Source organism: Agelaius phoeniceus, chromosome 2 (genome assembly GCF_051311805.1).
Source record: "Agelaius phoeniceus isolate bAgePho1 chromosome 2, bAgePho1.hap1, whole genome shotgun sequence".
In the NCBI taxonomy this organism is placed as follows: domain Eukaryota; kingdom Metazoa; phylum Chordata; class Aves; order Passeriformes; family Icteridae; genus Agelaius; species Agelaius phoeniceus.
This window is the reverse complement of record NC_135266.1, coordinates 6988023-7011075: the sequence shown is the minus strand read 5'-3', so window position 1 is coordinate 7011075 and position 23053 is coordinate 6988023. Positions and strand designations below refer to the sequence as shown.

The window sequence follows — 23053 nt, the reverse complement described above, 5'->3', positions numbered from 1 at the left end:
GAGAACTAGAAGTGACTGAACTGGCAGTACACATGCTTGGGGTCCAAGATTCAAACTGTTCCCTGGACTTCTGCAATTTAACAGTGCAGCTGTACCTTTAGCACCCTTTATGTCTCTGGACATCAAAAATGCCAATCAGACATGTCATTCAACGGTGGAGAACTGAGCTGCTCTTGAGCCTCACAGCAGCATTACACAGTAAATATACACATAAGTGTGTATTTAGCTGCAACAAAAGAAGTTGCATAAGTTTCAGGCCACTGGATTCAGAAGTGAGTAAAGTATTGATAAAAAGACACTGCTGCTAAAAAAGTGCTAAATCTTGATGCTGTAGTGGAGCAGGATTAACTGGGAATGCTCATCAAAGTCCTAAGCAGGTACTCTACACCTTATCAAAACACTTCTCAGAGAAGTGAGAATTGCTCATATTTTAGCTGGGGTTGAGGTGCCTATTTATGCACTCATAATGTAGCTGGAGACAAGCAGAGATGCCATCAGAGGTTCTCTGGATTGAAAAAGCACTTCTGGAGGTTAATTGCTCTGAAACTGTTGCTGAAGATGTTTAGTGAGCTTCACAGAAAGACACTCATCTCTCCACCAGGGTCATGTTCAGCCAAAGCTCCCCCATCTCTCTGAACTACAGAATGACTTCCTGACATCCCTCCCGCTGCTGTGTCCTTCCATCCAGCCACAAGACAGTTCAGGGAAATAAAAAAGATGCTTGAAAATCACAAAACCCTTCATATCCTCAGCTGGAGGCAGCCTAAAACAGACAATAGAGGCCAAAAGAATTTAAACATGACAACATTTGGTGACCATGCTCCAGCAATGGGATAAATGTGGCCAAGGAACTGAGAAGTAACAAAGCATTTATTTGTCACTTCAGTACTGTCAGTTTGGCACTTGGAATACAGTTCATTGTTGTACAAAACACACATCCAGACTCTAGCACAGGGCAATCTTCCCTCTCTAAATGCTCAGCTCCATGATTAATGGTAAAATACGTTAGAAAGTGTCACAGCTGTTTGGCTTTCATGAGCTGCTTCTATACAATGGATGCTATATAGGTTTCATAACACAATTTTGCAAAACAAAGGATTTAGTCTTTCATTCTTGTTGTCTTGTATTTCCTGTCCCTATTTATCATCAGTTACAATACTATTCCTGTATGTTATCCACAACAAAAGCAAATGTTTAAAGCTCAGATTTTCAAATTAAAATGTAATAAAACTTCTAAGGCATTACACTTGCAGTTCCCAATGGATATTGTGAAGTACTGTCATGCAATGAACAATGTAATCCAATCCTGAGTGAAAAAGATCATGAATTACTATGACATCCAGCTATGCAAGATAATAATGCAGCAGGCCTGCTGATGTAATTCCCACTGCATTTAAAAATCCACATCCCTGCTCCTGCTACCGCTGAGTCTGGCCACGATGTTTACTGCAAAGTCCAACCAAATGAGCAAGGGAACTGGGGCTGGTTAGAGACATTGCCACCTCTTACCTGAGTTTCTCTCTGCATATTCAAAAACAGAAATGGTGTCATCACTCAGGAAGTAGGAAATAATGAATTTACGGTCCTTGTCCACGGCGATGTCCGTGATGAGTTTGGCCGCGTAGCGCAGAATGAAGCTGTCCATGCCATACCTGAACAAGCAAAGGAGCAGGTAAGAAATCAAAAACAGAGTGTGAGAGAAGTTTCACCCCTAAGAGATGCCTTCTCCTGAGTTTTGTAACATACATTAATTGTGTTATTACTGCACCAAGAAGGGAAATGGCATAAGATTCACTACTTTGTCAAAACCAATTTTCAGCTTAAATTAACAGAACCAGATAGAGTTGGTCAGACAGAAAGGAATAACTTTCATGGGAAAATTACTTCTCTGCCACAGGTCTGGAATTAATTTTTATTCAAGTTGAGTTGCAAATCAAGCCCAAAGTTACTTTCCAGAAAATTTGTAAAGGAAGAACACATTTAGGTATGTATATTTTCAAAGCAAATTCTGAATAGCAATTCATACAAGGATTATCTCCCACAAATTCAGGTCTACCAGATGACCTTACTAGCTAGATATTTATTAAGTGATTGTGTTTTAAATAACTTGCAGTGTTTGTATACACTCTATCAATACATTCCCAAGCCTTTTTTAACTGCTTTCCTCTTTTACAAACATTCTCCAGGTGAATCTGTAACAGGAGACTTTGCTTTTTTGCTTTGGCTTCAACAACTGCTGCCTAATAAATCATTTCATAATGGAAAGTAAAGTGTTAAAGCTTTAGTAGTGCTACAGTAAACTGCATGAAATTCAGCAGATAAAAAAAATAAGTAAGTATCACAAAGTCAAACAAAAACAAATCTGTGTTGGTCTGCTGGATCATCCAAAATTCCTGACTAATGCTTGGACTAAGATTTCTGTCAAACTCCCACTGAAGACAGCAGAGGGAAGGAGGTAGAGGATGGAAGGGTCATAATATTTGCCTTCTCCAAAGAGAAATTTTACAGAGTTTGCAGAAAATTGGAGTACCATTTTCCAGGCCTCATGCACCTGTCCCTTAAAAGTCTGATGAGCTGTATATTTGCTGAAAAAAAATGATATCCCCACATAACATTTATCTCCTTGACAAAAATACATAATTCAAAAAACTGAAATAGTTTTTCACACAAAATACCTGTCTTTCACCAGGAATTGCCTGTAATCCTTATGGGGAGCCTGGACAACCACACCCTTACAGGAGCTCAAAGAATCTTCTTCAGAACCAAATCCATTATAAGGAGGAATAATTTTTTCTGGTTTTGGAGGTGGTGGAGTCTTATATTCAATTGGGGTGAAATCCACTGCAGCAAAGAGAGCAAGAACTTATTTGTTACTGGTGTGATGAAGGCATTTTACCAAGCATTTAAACTTCCAATATGAACAGTTATTAACCTACTTCTGTAACAGCCCACAGATCAAACCAGGATCCCTCCTACTGTTACAGGGTAGAAAAAGACTCCATAGAGCCAACAGCAAAATTATTTCTTCAAGGATTTCAGGATTTCATCTATAATCTTAAAATATTTGAAAGATATCACTAAGATACACAGGTAAAAGGAAAGACAAATACAGTTTCAAAATGGGATAAAATAGTAAATTAAAAATTCTAAATTAATTTTTCAGTTTCATCCTTTGAGACAACATGATTAAGTAAATAACTGTCCTATGAGTTTCCTGCCCTGTGCTTTTGGCTAGAGGAGAAAAAATACATAAATAAAATTTTATTCATTACTTAAAGCAAACATATAGTAAAAGTCCTTGGTACACTAAAGCAAATAACTTCAGCCCACAACTCACTATATCCAGAGTTTTGGGAAGCTTTGGTTTTCCTCATTTTCCCCAGACTCAAGTCTTATCTTGCAGTGATGAGTGGGACTATCCCAGGTACACAGCAGGAGCTGTCCTGACTCAGCAGAGGCACATCTGGTCAGGGACCTGCACTCAGTTCCCACAGAGGCACCTCCCAAAAGTGCTGCTTCCCTGATTCTCATTACTCCTCTCTTGGTGAAAATCTTGTCCCATTTGGCCCCTTGTTGCCCCCCTGCACTGCCCTTCTGCTGCAGGACAGCCTCCAGTGTGTTCACATAAAACTTCAGAGAGGAGCTCAGTCTGCTGCTTAAATGAGGTTCGTGGAAAATGGAAAGGGGAGAGGAAAATAAGGAACTTGCATATGGGAGAAAGCAAATGGGGAGATCTGAGGCCAAAGAAGACAAGAGCCACAGGAATACAAAATAACTCAGGTTGGACAGGACCTCAGGAGGTCTGCTCAGCACAGGGTCTGCCTCAGGTCAGAGGAATATAAGAGATATGACAACAGTGTATAAAAGTGGATCCCATGAAATAAAGGGTTTTTTTTTTCCTTTAAAACTTAACTTTTCTACCCAGAACTGAAGAGAGATGGATAACCTAAACTTGTAGCATGGGTTTCAGTGCAAATAGAGGAGGGTGACAAAACTGCTGTCACTTTGAACACTGAACTGGTTTATGATTAAAATGTTTTAGACATGGCTATATCAGAAGATCAAAGCTCAACACTCCTAAACTCTGACTTCCCTAACAGCAGCATGAGTTGAAAAATAAAGCAAGCATTCAGATGTCAGAGTTTTTCTTTAGCCTGAAAACAATGAGCCCTCCTTTAGCCTTTACCTCTCAGAAGAATATGGTCTGACTCAAAAAGCTGATTCTTTCACCTAAATCAGTCAAAAAGGGTTTTGCAAAATTACACCAGCATTCTTCTCCATAAAAACTACATGTGCCCTTCCTGGGACTCAGAAGCAAAAAGGCCAAGCCCAAAGAAAGACCATTCAGAGATCTTCAAAGTAATTTTCACCATGAAAGAGTGTGTATGTGTAAACATGCACCAAAATCACAGACTCATAGGATCATAGAATGGTTTGGGCTGGAAGGGACCTTAAAGATCACCTCATTCCAACCCCCCTTTCATGGGCAGGGACACCTTCCACCAGACAAGGTTGCTCAGAGCTCCATCCAGCCTGGCCTTGAACAACTCCAGGAATCACAGAATCAATTAGATCATCTGAGATCATCAAGTCCAACCTATGACCAAACACCACCTTGTCAATCAGACTATGGCACTGAATGCCATGTTCTGTCTTTCCTTAAAGTCCTGGTGGTGACTCCACTGCCTCCCTGGGCAGCCTATTTCCATGTTTAATCACCCTTTCTGTGAAGCATGTCTTCCTAATGTCCAACCTAAACCTCCCCTGGAGCGGCTTTAGACTATGTCCTCTCCTGTCGAGAGGAGAAGAGCCTGAGCCCCACCTGGCTCCAGCCTCCTTTCAGGGAGTTGTAGGAGTGATAAGGTCACCCCAGAGCCTCCTTTTCTCCAGGATGAACACCCTCAGCTCCCTCAGTCACTCCTCACAGGACTTATGCTCCCGACCCTTCCCCAGCTCTGTTGCCCCTCTCTGGATCTGCTCTGGATGGGGCATCTGAGATTTCTCAGGACAATCTGTTCCAGTGCCTCACCAACCTCGCAGCACAGAACTTCCTCTTAATATCTAATCTCAGCACACCCTCTTTCAGTGTGAAGCCATTCCCCCTTGTCCTGTTACTCCAGGCCCTTGTATAGTCTCCATTTTTCTTGTCTGTTCTCCTCAGGTACTGGAAGGCCACTGGAAGGCCCCAAACCCTTCTGAACTGCCCAGTTCTCCAAGCCATTGCCCATAGGAGAGGTGCTCCTTCCCTCTGATCAGCTTGGTGTCTCCTCTAGACTCTCCAACAGGTCCATGTCCTGGGGCCCCAGGGCTGGATGCTGCACTGCAGGTGGGGTCTCACAAGAGTGGAGCAGAGAGGCAGAATCCTCTCCTCCCCTGCTGCCCACAGTGCTTTGGATACAGCCTAGCACACCCCTGACCTCTGGGCTCAGAGGGCACAGGGCCAGGGCATGTCCAGCCCCTCATCCACCAGCACCCCCAGGTCCTTCTCCGCCTGGATACTGTGGATCTGCCCATGCCTCAGCCTGGATTGATACTGGGGATTGCCCCAGCCCAGGTGCAGCACCTTGAATTTGTTCTCATGAGGTTCCCATTAAACTATATGAGATCCCCTATTTTCTAAGCACTGTTTGTGACCAAAACACCGCATTTGCACAGCTACAGTGCTTGATACAGACAATTCCTGATAGCATAAACAGCGAGCCTGTAAATCGGCATAGACGGAGCAGGAAAGTAAACCCCAATGCCTACAGGTGCTGAGCACCGCAGGTAGCACACAAGATTCCTATTGGATTCTCCGCTGGATTCCTGGCTGGATTCCCACTGAATTCCCGGCTGGATTCCCGGCTGGATTCCCACTGAATTCCCGGCTGGATTCCCGGCTAGATTCCCACTGAATTCCCGGCTGGATTCCCGGCTAGATTCCCACTGAATTCCCGCTGTCTGGATTCCCGATTCCCGCTCTGGAGCGGCACCGGAAGCGGCGGCTCCGCGCTCCCACAGCGCCACCCGGCGGCGGCGCGGCGGAGGCGGCGCGGGGCTGACGCTGCTCATCCCTCCGAGCGCTCGCTTTGAATTAGACATCATCCAACAGCGGATTTTGGCAGACAAAAGCTCCGCCTCTTTGCTCAGGTGTCACAGGTCCTGCCAGAAGCACGTATCAGGTACTCCTCCTCGGGGTACCAGGGCACCTGCACGGGATCCTGGCTGCAGAGGACAAGAGCTCCTGTGTTACACGCTGGTCACAGTCTGCACGTTCACACCCATGCATAAGGCATTCATTAAGAGATGCTAAAGCATTTCCCCTTTTGTGAACTTCAGCTCATGTGGATGAAAATTAGATTTATAAACTAGAATGAAATTGTAAATTAAGAGGAATAATGTTTTATCCCTGGGGGATGTGTTGAATCCCTCAGAAGTGAAGCTCGGAGTAAGTGAAATCCAAAGGGAAGTTCAGCCTTTATAGCCCTTTGGTTCCCATCTCATCCCTGAAGTAAAATGAACTTGTGTCATTCACAGAATCATAGAATTACTAATTTTAGAAAAGACCTCTGAGATCACCCAGCACTGTCAGGTCTACCACTAAACCATGTCCCTAAGTGCCACATCTACACATTCTTTGAACACTTCCAGAGATGGTGACTCCACTCCCCTACTTTCCTGGACAGTAGGTTGTCTGCTCTAGTTTGACAACCCTTTCAGTCAAGAAATGGTTCCTAATATCCAATATAAACCTCCTCTGAGGCTTTTTCATATTGTCCTGTCACTTGCTACTTAAGAGACTGACCCTTACCTGTCCAGGTTCACTAAAGAGAAAAATACAAACATCCAGCCTTATGTCACCTATATTTTCCAGGATTTAAAAGGATTATATATTCATATTCTCTCCTGTGAACGAGTATATTCAGAAAGAAATTGCAATGGAGAAATACAGGTGACAAAACTAGTCAAAAACTCATTTCTGGAACTTGTGAAGAACCAGCTACCCAAGCTCAAAACTCATTTCATCTTTGCCACACAGCATTAGGGCAGAATCAGACAGACAGCTGGCACTTACATACAAAATGCACTCTTCTCAAGGTAATCTCTGGTGTTTAAGAAAATTACCTCTGTCCAGTCTGGAAAAAGAATCAATTCTCACTTCTTCCAGGCTGTAACATTTTCAGTGTAAATTTACAGTGGGTGAAGAGTAAAGGGAAAGTCTGGGATTACAAATTTCTACTTCCAGAAAGAATAGCACAGGTATTTTTGCCATGCAAATTTTCATCCCTTGTTACTGCAATAACTTGGAGGATTATTTCACAAATTTATTTATCAAACATGGACCACATACTTGTAGATTTCTCATAACTTCAAAACCTGAGTGAGATTGGAACAAGCACTGGGAACAGCAAGAAACAAAACAGTTCCAGCCACATCTTCAGCATATAAATAATCTGAAGACAGCAAAGCCTTCTTAGTAAGAAAAACTAAATTCCTCATGAAGAATTTGTTGCCAGAGAGGCAGCATTAAACCAGCTTGAATGAGCTTGTCAGCTTTCAATTTCAATATATATTCTGAGATTCTGGTATAGAGTGTGAGATTACCTTCTACCCTCATTGAAGAACTGCAGGAAAACCCTCATGTGTTAGATAAGAACATATTTCAAGGAAGAACCAAGTGCTACATACTTTGGATTAAAATGATAACTATACTGAATATCAGGGTATGGAAGCAGGAAAGAAATTCTACCTTCAGAGGAAGAGGACAGGCACCTCTGAGCAATAAAGCCAGAAACAGGAAAGAGAAATCCCACTAGACATGGACAATATAAAGAGGTGGTGATAACCTGGGGAGATGGCAGTTAGCATAGTGTTCTCTATACATCAGAGGAGATGTATGACAAACAGCTGAGACTTTCTAGTGATAGCCTGCTTCACAACTGAGGTAAGAAGTAAAATAAGAAGGAAAAAAAAAAAACATGTCCACCAAAAAAAAACCATGTCCACCTTTTATATGCAGGAATAAAGAAAACCTAGTGCTCCAGAACTGACCATGCAGCTGAAACATGACAGTGTTTATCCTGATTCAAAGAAAACCTCCATTTACAGTCTTACTTCTTAATGATTATTACAGTTACCTGGACAAAAAAAAGGAATCTATACATGCACAAGTACATTTAGAAGCTGCTGCTCAGTCTCCACCACGTGTAGTGGAGAGGTTAAACACCAGAGACACTGACCTCTGCCGAGCCCAGTGAAAATTGGCACAGGCTGTAGTGCCCCGCTGAGGGAAAGCAGGGAGCTGCTATCCCCGCTCTGCAGGAGCAGCTGCCTGGCCAGCAGCACAGAGCCCTGCCCCGGCAGCGGGTCACGGCCGGAGCCTGGGAAATGAGGGGGTGGGAGGGGTGGAGAGCCGGCACAGGACAGGGATTGCAGGGTGCTCTGAAAAGCCTCAGCAGCCAGGCTTGGGAGGTGCTGGGACAGGGAAGAAAAAGCTGTAGGAAACCAGATTTTCCTGGGTTTGTTCCATCTTGAGTAATCTGTTATTTAAGAAAGAATACTTTCTACTCTGTGCTAAGATTTTGTATTAGGTGAGAAGGACAAGTACCAGCTTCCCCCACTGCACATCAGCCTGTTTGCCATTTCAGCAGGGTGACCACAACACCTACATGGCTACAGAGTCTTCTTCTCCTCCTCTGAGGCAGCACTAGCAAGTCTGGACAGGTAACTTCACACATTAATGCATTTTCTCTTGCATTCATAGTACTTCTAGGTGACAGTAATGTCATCAGCTTCCTACTGAAGAGCATTAGCTACATTCATCAATGGGCAAACTCCACTTCTCACAAACATATTAAAATAGGGAAACGCCACATTAGAAATATATCACTTTCTTCAAGAGAAATCTAAACTACTCTTCATTCTCCTAAAAGGCAAATTCTGTGGGCAAGCAACTTGTGCTGAAACTGCAGACTCAAAAATAAATGTCAGCTTCTCTAATGGCTTTGGCAGAAGAGTATAAATTGAAGGGGAGTAATATAAAAACACAATAACAAAACAGCTGGATTGGTGCCATGAGGTGCTGAGTACTGTGCCTTGATGTAAGAACTAATTTATCCACTTGCTTACTCTTGCTCAAGTAAATGGTCTCCCTGGACTGGAACTGCAATTAAGTCCGTTCTGGTTTTAATTGGATGGGAGTGGAATTCTGAGCACTTTGTGGGACTAAGCCCACTGAGAGTACCTTGTACATCCACAGACACAAAATGTGTAAATCACTAAAAGGTGAACATTCTCTAGTTCTTCCTAAAAACCTGCTTTTAAGCCAAAACCTACCCTAATTCTACTTCTGGTCCCTTCCAGTTAAAAAGTCATACCTACATTTTTTCAGTCCTTGTGGGGAAAGCAGGAAATAATTTTACAGCCAAGTGTGTGAATCCCTTAGCTCTAAGAAAGTATTGTCTGTGAACAAGACAGGTTGCATCAAGATGGATGGTTTTCCATGTCAGCCAGAGTCTCTGCCATCATATATCCTTAAAGGTATGTGTAAAACACTTCCCAGTTTCCCAAAGGTCTCAGCTAGAGCACATCTTTGTGTGTTTGGTGTCAACAAGGCAGAGAAACTGGAGAGAGCACTGAGAAAAATTATCACAGATAGAAAAGAATGGACTATAAAGAAAGACTGAAATGTTTTCCCTTAGCAGCAAATGGCCTGGGATGGGGGCAGAGGAGTAAGGTTTTGTATTGGAATCTTGTTCAGATATGTACAAGGTTATTAAAAGAGAGTACTGAGCAGTTGTTCCCCATGTCCAACACAGATAAGAGAAAAAATTTACTCTCTCAGTTTACACAAACCAGCTTCAGAGTAGCTTTTAAGCAGCATTTTTAACTATGAGGTCAGAACAAGATACCTCAGGAGGCAAAGAACTCTCCTTTACTGCAGAACAGGAACAGATTAGACCACCTACAGTTTTCTAGAATTCTGCACATCAGCAACTTCTGAATTCCCCTAACTTGCAAACCACCTAACTTTTAACATCCAGAGACATAAACAGTAATTACTGAGCCAGCATTAGAGGAAGGGAAGGGCCTTTGCATTGGTGTGTCACTTGGTTGTTTGATCCAGGATGGTCAGCTGCATTTCATTTATTGCCTGCCCTGAGTAAGAAATCCCCATTCTCTCTTTGGGATAATTTGCTCAGACAGAGGATATTGCTGCCAAAAAGCAGCAGTGGTCTTGGCTGAAGAAATTCCCAGAGTAGAACCCCCTATTTTGCATCTCTAGAGTTAAATTTGCTATTAATACAGGTAACACCATGGCTATTGAATATAGCTTCCTTACACACTGGCAAGATCAGGATTACTTTGGTACAGACATGCCAAGGTATTATTGAAAAAGTCCTAATGAGAAATATTTTTCCAAATAATAAATCTAGTGTTTGAATGGCAATGCTACACCATTTAATTACCCCAATGCAGCAGACAAGCTCTGATACACACACATCTATCTGACCACAAGGTAACAGAAACAGTCTGCTCAGGTGTTTTATTTCACAGTGGCAGGGAAAGGCCATAGTAGGATTCTTCCAACCATCTCTGAATAGTCAGATGCTCAGCTATATTTATTGAATGAATAAACTGCCAGAAAATAACTAAGGCATTTTTGCAGGAAGATGTCCGTGATGGAACCATTAGCAAGTCTGACTGGAGACATTCAGTGAAAAATGAAAGCCCCTATTGTTACTCATTTCCAAAATGCTTTTCCATAATGGACATAGTTGCTAAATGTTTCTAGAATTTAGTACTGAAATTTCACAAGATACACACTCTAATGGTCCAGAATACACAAAACTGCATTGTAAAAACCAATGATGTGATAGACTAAAACTGTCATATCAGAAAATCTTATTATGTGAGGATTCTGACATCCATATAAAATGAAATTTAAGGGGGAATAATTGAGCTCATTCTACTCACCCACTTACTACATGCTCTTCATTATTTTCTGACTGCAAACACAGCTATTGGAAGGGGAGGGGAAAGGAGAGAAGAAGAAATGCCAGTCTATCCATATGACTACTTTGTCACTGTAGTTTTCAAATAGAGGCATTAGGAGCAGAAGACATACATTACATGCTAGTTTTCAAGGGAGCAATGTATAAGAAAGCCCTTCTGGATTACCTGCAAAATTACTGCTTTGCTGCTAACAGCCTACAACAGATTGTTATTGCTAAAGGTTTTAATGAACATGTTTTGTCAGTAATAAAATTTGAAGACAGCTCTGCTAAATTTGGAAGTATAAAAAAGCTCATAAGGAAAGGATAATGATCCCTACTTACCAATTCCATACTTTTTCCTGTAATGTTCTTTAGTGAATTCATCACAATCACAGAGTAATATTTGCCTTCCCCAAACATTAATTACTGCCCCTATTTTCAAGTCACTGTCTTTGTAAAATTCCTGATGCACTGCTCCTGTCTAATAAAAAAGGGAAGTTATACAGCAGTTCCATAAATCTCAGAATCACACAACCTTTGTTAAAACCCAGGTCATTTAGTGTGCGTGATTTAACAACCTTCAAAGTCCATTGGTAAGTGTATTTCACCCCATGTTAAGCTCCTTCACTTGTACAAATGTGGGATTTACATACAGTAAATCTCAGTAGCTCTCATTTGAGCTACTCTCCAGTGGCAACACAATTTCATAAATAACTCTCTTTGTTGCAGAGGATAACAACCATAGAAATTACAAATCTATGATAAAGACATTCAATCTGGAGGCACTCAGTAATTTCTGACCTGCAGAACATCCCGAATGTAATAGCCTTTGTTTCTTTCTGGCTTTCCCAACACATTGAGCAGAGTGTAATTGGTGATGGTGCCTGGATGGTATGGAGCAGTGGGAGCATTCTGCAAGGAAAGAGACCAACTCTTCAGAAATTTGGGTGACAGTGAAGAAAGAGAACTCTGCTATCTTAGAACCAGCAGGTTTGTTACACACTGGCTGTTATTGTAGTATTTTCTGGGAGAATTTTTAGTAAATTCTAAGATTCTAGTACTAAACCTAAAAGCCAAAAATATATATTCCAAAAGCAGAAAGTATATATGCCAGAAACAGCATTCAGAATCTTACTCTCTCTCCAAGGGTCAAGTCTCCTTTCTCTTGGAAGCAAACAGAAAGCAAAGGTCAGCATACCCAAAGTACCACATCATTGTCAACATCTGCTCTAAAGGATATTATTTTGATTGGTAATAATTGTAAAAACATGCAAAGAACCATCCAGGATTGGTCCTATCCACTACACAAACAGAGGAGATTTCTATTGTTAGTTTTAAAATTACAGAAGTAATTTATCCCAATATCAATCTTAATATATATTTATGTCACATTTTTTAAAATTATAAATAAACTGCTGGTGCAGGGTAATCAAAATTAGTTACTTTGTCTTACCACCTCTCCTGACCCCTCAACTTTTGATTCCTCTGCTACAATTCTCAAAATTTCCAGAGGAAAAAGCCAGTCCTTAAAATTGCAACATGAACCTCTGTGGTCAAAGGGGTCTGATATCATAGAGCCACTGCTAAATCAGCATCTCAGAATACAAGACTTACAAGGTGAGAAAAGTGTAATATTTTGCTGGTAGGTTTTTATTACAAAATCTTATGTACATCTATGGTATCACAAATAGATTATCAATGTTAGAAGGAGAGGAGGAAAGAGAAGGAGAGACTCCCAGTGTTTTATTCCATCTGTTGGCTGATGTTATTCTATCATCAGGATCTGTCAGGAGTGATACAGAAGTGTATCCAGATCAATCATTTTATAATCATAACAGGTTACAGAGGATACAAACCCTTTGAAGATTTCTCTGAGTGGAGCCTTTCCCATGATGAATGCCCAAGAAAGCTTATTGATGGATTCCTATTGATTTTAATTGGCTTTGCTTAATGTCCCAAACCCAGAAACTCAATTTTAAGAAATCGCACCAGATTTGCTATGAAGAGGTAACGTTATAGAATACTAAAACTGACTTTTCCAAAGGCTGCAAATGTAAGTCATAGATCAAATCTGAATTCACCTTAGTTTTACATAAGCTTATCAACATTAATTTTCTTGTCTTCCATTACTGCAGAGTTTTATTAATATAGTTACCTTAATACATTAATATAGGAGAAAGAAAATCATAAGACATGTCTGTAACTAAATGCTCCTTCTAGTTTAAGCATGAAAAGCCTAAAGATATTTTTCCATCACTTATTAATTTACCACACGAGTATGTGTGCAAAATCTAAATCATGCAATTATGATTAATACTCTGAAAACATTTTCTAAATATCATTACAATCCTAATACAGGATGTTCAAAACAAGGCATTTGATACTTCTTAATTAGTGGAAGAATTTGAAATTTTCATTGCTCACCTTTGGAAGCTTATCTCTTTTGAGGAAAAATGGAACTACATCCCGTCCTGAGTTTGGTGGTAAAATTTCTCTTATATCAATAGTGTCATCAGACAAATAATAACGGAGAACAAGTTCCCGTGGGTCAGAAAGCTGCAATTCTGGGTCATTCCACACACAAGAAAACCCCAAAACTTGTCCATCAAACTCCAGAAATTGTTTCAAAGTGTCAAAACGCTCATAAGGGTGGAAAGGATTCGTGCTCTCCAGATACCTCTGGTGAAGGAGAAATTTAAAGAATTTTAATTAATGTATTTTTAATTATTTACTCCTAAACACAGGATAACAACTGCATGGTGCTGTCTAACCTTAGAACATAAGTTTAGGATTTCCAAATGACACCACACCATTACAACATATGAAATATGATTTATGTCATTATCAGAGAAGTATTTACAGGGTTGCTGTGCCCTCAGAAAAAAAACATGAAAACCATTTTGGATTGGTTTTAATCCTTGTTTTTCTTGCAACAAGATCCTCTAGATCAGAGAATTGTTAAATTATTTACAGTACAACTCTTATTTTCAAGAAACTGCCTGTGGTAATCAGATGACAAGAACACCAAAGAGCATCACTCTTCCTGATTTACTCCCTTAAAAATGATTTCTTACAGATAATGTGGTGTAAAGAATCAATTTATTCTTTTCCCTTTGGTATTTTCCGTCATTCAACTTTAAAACATAGATTTTTAACTTTTGATTCATGCTACACAGTTGGCAGGTACAGGGTATGTTTCTTCTCCTCTCAAAACACACCCATGGGTCTGATAAGGAACAGCAAATGTTCAACTAAAGATACTTTCCAGCTGATGTGACAAGGTGCTTCCTGCAGTCATGGTTGCTGCAAAACCAGTAGCACTGGGTTAAACTGGGTCCCAGGCTGATGATCCAGTCCAAGGACTGCATTTCTATATTGTTAGTTCACATCTATAAGTGGTGACCTGAACAGAGAGTTTTTCACAAGTCCAAATCCTCGTGACCAAAGTGCATGAAAAGGGGTAAGATAATCCTTCTCATCTACAAAACTGCTTCCAAAGGAGCATTGTGACAGACATTGATGAGACAATGTGAGCTGAACTGTCTGAACAGAAAACAATGTTGACTGTGGACAGTTTATATTGTTGTCTAAATTTCTCTTTATCCACTAGCACACCTTCTGGCCTTACAAATCTGTGAGGGAAAAGGCCCATTCATTTAGAGCATCAAATCTTAAAATAAGGAGAGCAGAACCAAATTATTTACCTTCCCAGTGCTCTCTTTTCCCCTTCCTGACCCTTGAAGATGCAACAAAACACAGCCACAGAACCAGGGAACACCATTGTCATCCATGGAATACCATCTCCAACAATACAGGAGGAATTTCCTCATGGAAAGGGTTCTTAAGCATTGGAAGGGGATGCCCAGGGAAGTGGTGGAGGCCCCATCCCTGGAGGTGCTCAAGGAACATATGGATGTGATATTCTGATCTGGGTGACAAGGTGGGGACTGGTCACAGGAGGACTTGATGATCTCAGAGGTCTTTTCTAACCTAAATGGTTCTGTAATTCCATGAAATATGGGTCTAAATGGTTTCCTGCACTTTCCACTGGCCTCATTTTCTATTCCATCCCATCCCATTCCTTACTTTCCTTCATACCTTCATTTTCTGGCCATGTACTAGGAGTCTAGTGAAAACCAATTTAATTTTGCTCAAAGTAGCCCAGAGCAATCAAAAAAAAAATTACCTTTCACAAATTAGGTGGTATTTTTTCCACAGAAAAGTGAAAGGATAAGGCAGCCAGAATCTGCTAAATAACTTTTCTGGAATTTCTCAACAACTGAGAACGTGAGGACATAGATTTTTGTAATTTTTTGTCTTTTGAAGCTCTTATTTCTCAAACCTTTTTCCCTCTCCATTCTCTTTAGGGCTTGATATGCCCAATTCTTGAATGTTTTGCTTGTGGTTAAAAAAAAAATTAAAACCTCAGTTGGTTATGCAGTATCATACAAAATGTTGACACAGTCTGACAGTATCAAGACAACTCAGCATGTGTTTATATACACAGCTGTTACCTACAGGGGCTGAGTAAGGGAAAAGAAACCTATGGCCAGGCTGAGTCACCACAACACAGAACCAGATGTGTTACAAATGCTGCTTTTCACTGGGGGACTGCACAAGCCTGGCTGCATGAATGAAGAGAAACCAACTTGTTGGCCTGAGAATGCCTCAGAGACAGGGAAATTGTCCCACACATGTCAGTGACAGTCACCTTCCATTACTGCTGCTGAGAACAACAGCAGTTTTCTCACTGGGAGCACTGAGGATACCACAGAGACAGGGAGTATTTGCTGCTTCCAGAGGACCAGGCTGGATCTGTCACAACAGGCTAAGAGTCAGGTCAAGTGCCATTTGCACTCATATTAATCAAGAAAAACAGAACTGAAGGAAGCTTGTCATTATTCCCAACAGAAAACATCACTCCCATTACTATTTCCCAGAGGGGAAAAAAATAAAAAACCCCAAACTACCAGTTCTGCAAAGAGGAATCCACATAGAATCTAGGAGTTGTGAGTGAGACTTCTGGAAGTGTGTGTTTGTGTATATGTGATCCCATAACTTACAAAAGAGGGAGAGAAATAAAACCTAGCAAGTCTTAAAACTGCAGAACACTGAATTTGCCTTACACATGTAAAGAACATGTTAAAAACATGTTGGAGTAGAGATGAAAGATAACATATGAATAGAAGAAAGGAGTCTGCAGGAAGCCATGGGTGGGTGCTGGAACCAGAATTCCGATTAGATCTTTCTTGTAAATTATAGTAGAACATATAATAGGTACATCTTTTTTTTTCTTTTCAGATTAATACTGAAAGGCTTACATTATTTTTCCTAATTAATTTTATTCTGTTTTAAAATGTTTACAAACACATCAAGAGAAAATTATGTATATAGTACAACAAGGCACATACCAAAATGCTTAAATCCAAGTTTTCTCTTGGGATTTACTATGTTGAAATAGCTACTTTCTCTTTGATATTGAAGAAATAATGTAAGTAATGCATATAAGTAATATGCATTCAAATCAAGTTTTCTTGAAATCAAGTTTTCACCCCTGCTGCCCCTCCTGACCTTTTGCCGCTCTGTGGTGTATGGGTCGTCTGGACGGCTTGCAGGAGGATTTAGTCTGATTCCTATCTTCCTCAGGAAATTTTTTGTGTACAGGTCACAATCTATAATCTTATATTTTCGGCCATAAAGGGTTATTTCTGTGTTGATATTGAAATGATACATGGTGTAGAACTGATCCTCATGAGGAGGTGGAAGTGGAACCAGGCCCCGTCGTAAAATAGTTCCTGGAAAACAGAGTAAATTCGTGAGGTAAACAATATTTGCTCTAAGGATCCCTACAGAACTAGGTTTAGAGAATAAAAACCTGCCTTAGCAGGGAAAAAAGTATGACTTATCAAGGGACACTGAAAAGACATTGAACTGAACTTCCTTAAGGAGCACATGGAAAGTAGAGACAAGAGAGGTGAGCTGGGCTCTGATTGCTGGTCTGAAGCAAAGAATCCATCTCAAAAATACAGAGCCATGACTTCACCACCCACAGTCTCACAGGAACAGTATCCAAAAGAGAAAGAATGAGAGGAGAGGAGAAAAAAGAGAGATATTTTAACTTTGACAAAGAAATGAAATATATACATTTTGTTATTCATAGTCTTTAAATGAAAGGACTGTTATCCTGACAGCATTGAATTTTATTACCTTTTGAAGATTAAAAGACAAGGAAACTGTTATTGATCAGCTGAAAACTCCCAAATACATTGATGAATTGGGTGATGCTTCAAAAGTACTCACTGTTTGTGAGCAAGAGACTGGAGCATCTGTCAGGTGAGGAAAGGTTGAGTCTGGAACAGAGATGACTCGAGGTGGGGGAAATGTATCAAAGTTTACAGATACCTGATGGGAGGGAATGAAGAAGATGGAGCCAGGCTCTTCTCCATGGTGCCCATTGGCAGGATGATAGCAAATTAAAAGGTACAAAATCCCAGCTGAGCACACAAACCCACTTTTTTACTGTGAAGGTGATCAAATACTGGAACAGGCTCTCCAAAAGCATTGCAAAGACTCCATTCTCAGAGAAACCCAAAAGGACATGGCATCTGGGCATCTGGCTCCAGCTGATTCTGCTTGGAGCAGGAGCATGGACTGGAGAATCTTAGGGTATCCCCTCCTACCTCAGTGGTTAAGGGATACCACAAATATTTCAGAAATAACTTACAGGAATTTTAGAATCAACCTAAAAATGGGGTCCTGGGGAGAGATGGGATAAAGAGAGGCAGAGCAGAAGGGAGAAAGATACCAGTGTGTGCTTTGGTGTTTGAAGGGCCTTGTTCCTAGGCTAGTCCATGGAAATTCTTTATTGTTCACTTTATTTCCCTATAGACTAATTTGTATGAAATACCTTTTTTTACTACATTATCAGAGTTGTTTGTTAAGTTCTAATTCCTACAATGAAAACATGTCCTTAATTTTTCAGGGGAATAAAGCAACAAAGCAGATTTACTTTATGTTCCCATTAAAATAATTGTTTAAGACCCATTCATCATCCTGATATTTCACATGTACTGAATCCAACATTCTGGTTACTGACCTGTGACTGTAAAATAAACTTGAACCTCTATCTGCTTAAGCATAATAAACACCTATTTAGGATGTATCCTCATGAAAGGTGTTAGAAAATGTGGGATGTAGCACATTTTAATGGCATGTAAAACTGCATTGCAATAACTTTAACAAAACCATATACTTTAAAATATTTTACCTGATTTTGGCTAATTCTTAGGTCAATCAACAGATAATGGGATAAGTCAGAGCATGCAAATCCTGTTGAATCATCACTCTAATTAAAATATAATGGTTGATGATTTTCTAATATGAGGTGTTTTCAGAGATTATATTCACTTCAGGTTTGGTGAATCAGCCTCAGCTTGTTTTTCATATCACTTTTAAAGGGTGAAACACACATACCCATTTTGTTCTGAGGGAGAAGAATTTCTTTCCTAATGGAAAATGTCTTGCAAAGATATTATCTGTAGCAATCCTTTGCTTTTATTAGGTATCACTGTGCCTGATGTACACATGTAGAGGGTACATTTCATAATGTTGAATTTGAAATTTAATAAAACCTGATCAGCTGGGGTTAGGTCTCATCATTTTAAAATTGTTCTTCCTTCTGGAAAATAATACATTTCGTCTAGAAATTTGTTGCAAGCTGTTAAAGGAGCATCTGATTGTGCAGTTTTCAGGTTGCTCAGGATGGACTGCTGTTCCTGATGGTTCTTTGGTTGTCAGTTTATTGAGCAGGACATGCTACTTCACCACCAAGCATTGATTTAAATATTTGCATCTGGTCAGATTAAGGCTCTGCTCTACTGTGCTCCTGGAAAGGGAGTTGAGGCACTGCTTTGCTCTGACAGTGGTGGTGGCACTGAGCTCCCACACCATCATTTGTGGCATATCTTCTCTGCTCTTGGGGTTTTGGGTTATTTGGCAACCCCAGCAGCTGCTTAAGGAGATCTCACTAGTAGTGAAGGCCTTTTGACAATGAAGCTGGGCAGAAAATGATTTGGTGTCTGCTGCTTCTCTTCTCTGCAGAAGAAATAAAATGGTATCCAGAGTTTCCTCAGCAAAGCCCTCTGACTCTGCACAGCTCAAGAGTGCATTAGAGAGAGGAGAGGAATGAGTAATACCTGGAGTTTGTACATGCTTTGTTTACACAGAAAGGAGGAGAAGCCACCACTATTATTCACAACAACACAAAGAATTAATCCCAATAAACAAGGAGGCTTCTTACATTCACTTATTCACCCTTCCAGAACATAGCAAGGTCATGATTTGGCCACCATCAAATATGGCAAAATCACAATTATTTCAAGGCCTTGGGGGAGGCTTAAACTCTTAGATAATCTGTATATTGGAGGAGCTGATGCAACTTCACTTTCCCACTTGTACTTTCCTCTTCAGCCAGCCAGCCTTGGGAACCCAGCCAGGAGGCAGCTCCACTCTCTTTTTCAGCTGGCTGACCTTGGGGAAACCAGCCAGCTGCTCCACTCTGCTCTGGCTTGCAGGGTCTGGATTGCACTGGAAGCTACAGTCATCCCCACAGGAACAGAAATGACCTTTTGATAAGACTGTATCAGCCAGCCACAGTCCTGTTAACTGGGAATTATATGTACAAAACACTTGCAACTGCCATACATAGCCTGGATCTCTATGGGAGAAATTTTTTTTATACTGAAAGAGTAATTATCATTCTGGCTGTGGAAGCAGCATTTGGAGTTTGTTATGTGGTCAAGTTTGCTGTCCCTCTCTCCTTATCTTGACTTGGGCCATGTGCACTGTGATTGTCCTGCTGTTTCTTGCTTTGATTCTGGTTTCTCAAGTTCAAGGTCTCTGCATTCCCTCCTCAGTACAGATTTCCTCTAATGTTTCTAATATTTGCCAAATAGCAAGGCAGTATCCAAAATTAAATGAAGTTTAAATTTCAGCTATTTAGTAGCAACCTTGTAAGTCCAAATTAATGTCCAAGTACAGCAGCCAGTTTCATAAAACAGTTTTTAAAGTCACTGAAACATTTCCCACAGATCATTTACTTCATTAGTTTAAGATTTTGATCAATGGTAAAAACACGTTTTCTTGCTTTTTTTCTTTCTTTTTTTCTCTGAAGCCAATTTGTTTTAGTTTTTTAAAATCATAATTCAATTTAGAAATTCTTCTAACTTCTTTGACCACTGTTCCTTCACCAGATCTTCCTGCAGTCTGTAAGCCTGTCCAAATTTCTTTCCACAAAACCACAATAATACAATGGGAAACTACTGCATTTCTCCAATCCCACCATTCCCAGACACCCATTCAGATCATCAAAGTCTCATTTGTGGGTTATGGCACAAGCATTGGTAATTCCATGGCCTCAAGGCATTAACCAGCCAAAATAGCCTTGATCTACCCTGTCACAGCTCTACCTTCTCTCCAAGAAGCCTCCCAAAAACAGCCATCCCAGCTTCTGGTTTACATCTTTTTTGACAAGGCAAACATCCAAGTTAGTGTGACCAGCACCCTCTAGCTTCAACAGTTCAATTCTACTTAATCCATCACTGGTTTTTGCTGTTCTTCCTTTACACAACCCCTTTCCTGGCACTGCAACTCTCAAATTCTCCACACAGACTGAGCCCATCCTGCTCCTGATGTCCTCACACATTTTTCTTCATGCACCTGTGATCTTTTGTTCAGTGCAGTTTGCCTTTTAGCAACTCAAGCTCTTATACAGCTGAACTTTCCTCTACAAATCCCTGGAATTTTAATTAACTGAAAAGTTGTATTTCAGCAGATGTGCAGAGAGCAGCAAAATGGTCAGGATCCTGAACTTCAGTTCAGTTCAGCTCCTCACCCTGTTATGACCTTTTCTGTATGATCATGGGTACAATTTTCATTCCTTTGTGCTTCAGTTTACCAGCTCCACAATGCAGACAGTTCCAGTCCTGTTGTTCTTGGGCTTAAAAATTCCCAGTTAGGATAAAAACATTTAAACAATGTAAGATAGATAGATAGATAGAGAGAATTATATTAAAAGAGGAAATGGGACAATTCTTTATTGAAAATGGTAAGATTAGCAGTTCATGATTTAGTATGTGTTTTTAAGAAATACTGCTTATGTGTGTATTCAACATCAAATATTTAGAGCCTTTAACTTAGTAACTTTGTCATTGGTCTTCAGTTATGGAGCATGAAGTCAAACTCCAAGTGCATGTGAGCAGAGAATCCTCTGATGGGTGTCTCCATCACCTCTTTCACTCCACATCATACTAATTTCTAGGACAACAAGAATATTTATGAAGATGTTTATGATAAAGTATAGGCCCTGTATTTATGCATCAACTGTGAAGCCCAAACACATTCCAAATAGTCCTTGGGCCTTTCAATCTACAGTTTTTCTTCCTTCCTAAACACAACCAATACACAAAGCTTCCTTACCAGACCAGGTACCAGTGACAAATAAATTAAGAGCACTTTAGACATCCTGGAACATTTCTTTTTAATCCCTCAGGTAAATATGTTGCATATGCATATTTATCCCACATAAACTACTCAGACAATCTCATAGAGACTTTCAAAACATCCTTGCATGGAAGACTGAGAAAATTCTTGTTTCTCTCTAATACTATTTAGTTAATTTTAGGTCCAGTATCAAAGGTGACTCCAACAATCATTAACACAAGATACAACCAAGGAAACAGGAGGAAATTGTAGCCTTCCTGTCACCAAAAGAACAGGACTAGACTGCCAGGAGCATTAGGGCTGAAGAGGCAGCCTGCACAACTCATAGTACAAAAACAATGAAAATAACTCCTTCAAAGGAATCAGCTTTGAATTTGCTTTATCCTGCTCTAAAGAATCTGGCTTCCACCTTCTCTCTCAAAGGCATCACCTCTGACTCCCTGTACTTCCTTTGTCAGTGGACATTTCCTCTAAGCCACAAACCCCAGAAGCAGCTGCTCCCACTCTTGGGGCACACAAGTCAAGGAAAACCTAAACCCAATGATGACTCCCACATCCTACATATGTGTGCAGGCTGGGGGTAAGGAAAAGAGCCCCAACATGGTTTTCTTCACATGAAAAAGCACTTGCCCAGGTAGGAGTAGGACAGGGTTTCATTGCATTCAAAATCAGTCCCTGTTGATGAGCTCACAAAACTTCTGGCAGGAACTACTCAACACAAGAACAGTAGCACCTGAAATACTGTCTTAAGAGATTCACAGGCAATTTATCCCAGTCCTAACAGTAATGATGCACATAACACCTTTAAATATTATCTTATTCTGTAGACAGAGAAATTGATAGCATCTGCTGATCTGGGAAAAGAATAGGGTAGTTAAATGGTTAACTTATTTTTAAAAATTGCTGTGCTAAGAATGTATAAAACGTACAAAAAATCTTTGGGGACTGGGAGGTGCAGCCATCCCAAGACATCCTGCTTCTCTGGATTATATCCCTTAAAAACTTTTAATTCTGGCAGCAACCCATAAACACCAAGAAACAGCAGCTGTGTTCTCCCTCTGCAACAGGATGTTGACCGCTAGATCACATTTTCTTAATATAAACCAAGTCCAGTAATACCCCAGTAAATCAGCACAGCAAACCCTCCTCCTGAAGTCCTCAGGCTGGTCCCAGAGCAGGGCTGTGACACTGAGGCAAGACAGCTCCTCAACTTGAAAGGCAGGAAGAATTACTGTGCCAAGGGCACTTTAATCATAAAGAACCAAAAGCCAGAGGCACAGAAGATCTTGTCTTCAATAATGGCAGAGACACTGCAGTAGCTCATGAACAATTACAGAGCTGCTGCCACAGAGCTCCCTGTCAGTGCCAAGAGGGGAGGAGCCAGGCTCAGGAATGGAGATCTAGAACACAAATTGTTTTTGCAGGACTGACACAACACTGACAAAGACCTTACCACCAGGATTTCAAACTACCATATTAGAGAAAAAATTGTATGTTTGAGTACAGGAGAGGTTTCAGCCTTACAAAACCCACATCTTGAAAACGAAGACAACAAAAGAATTCACATCATGATCTGT

At 40.5% G+C, this 23053-nt stretch overlaps 1 protein-coding gene across 2 annotated transcripts in view; it reads right to left on the bottom strand.

Annotated features, from left to right (window-relative positions):
- The window catches only part of EFHC2 (EF-hand domain containing 2), a 57053-nt gene that overhangs the window by 20490 nt on the left and 13510 nt on the right, over positions 1-23053 (bottom strand). For both annotated transcript variants that reach the window (XM_077171542.1, XM_077171541.1), the window contains exons 4-9: positions 16548-16771; positions 13401-13655; positions 11778-11888; positions 11319-11457; positions 2676-2841; positions 1510-1652 (exon numbers count right to left, since the gene is read on the bottom strand). In XM_077171542.1, coding sequence (XP_077027657.1) covers positions 1510-1652; positions 2676-2841; positions 11319-11457; positions 11778-11888; positions 13401-13655; positions 16548-16771 — 1038 coding nt within the window. The remainder of the gene's footprint in view (positions 1-1509; positions 1653-2675; positions 2842-11318; positions 11458-11777; positions 11889-13400; positions 13656-16547; positions 16772-23053) is intronic.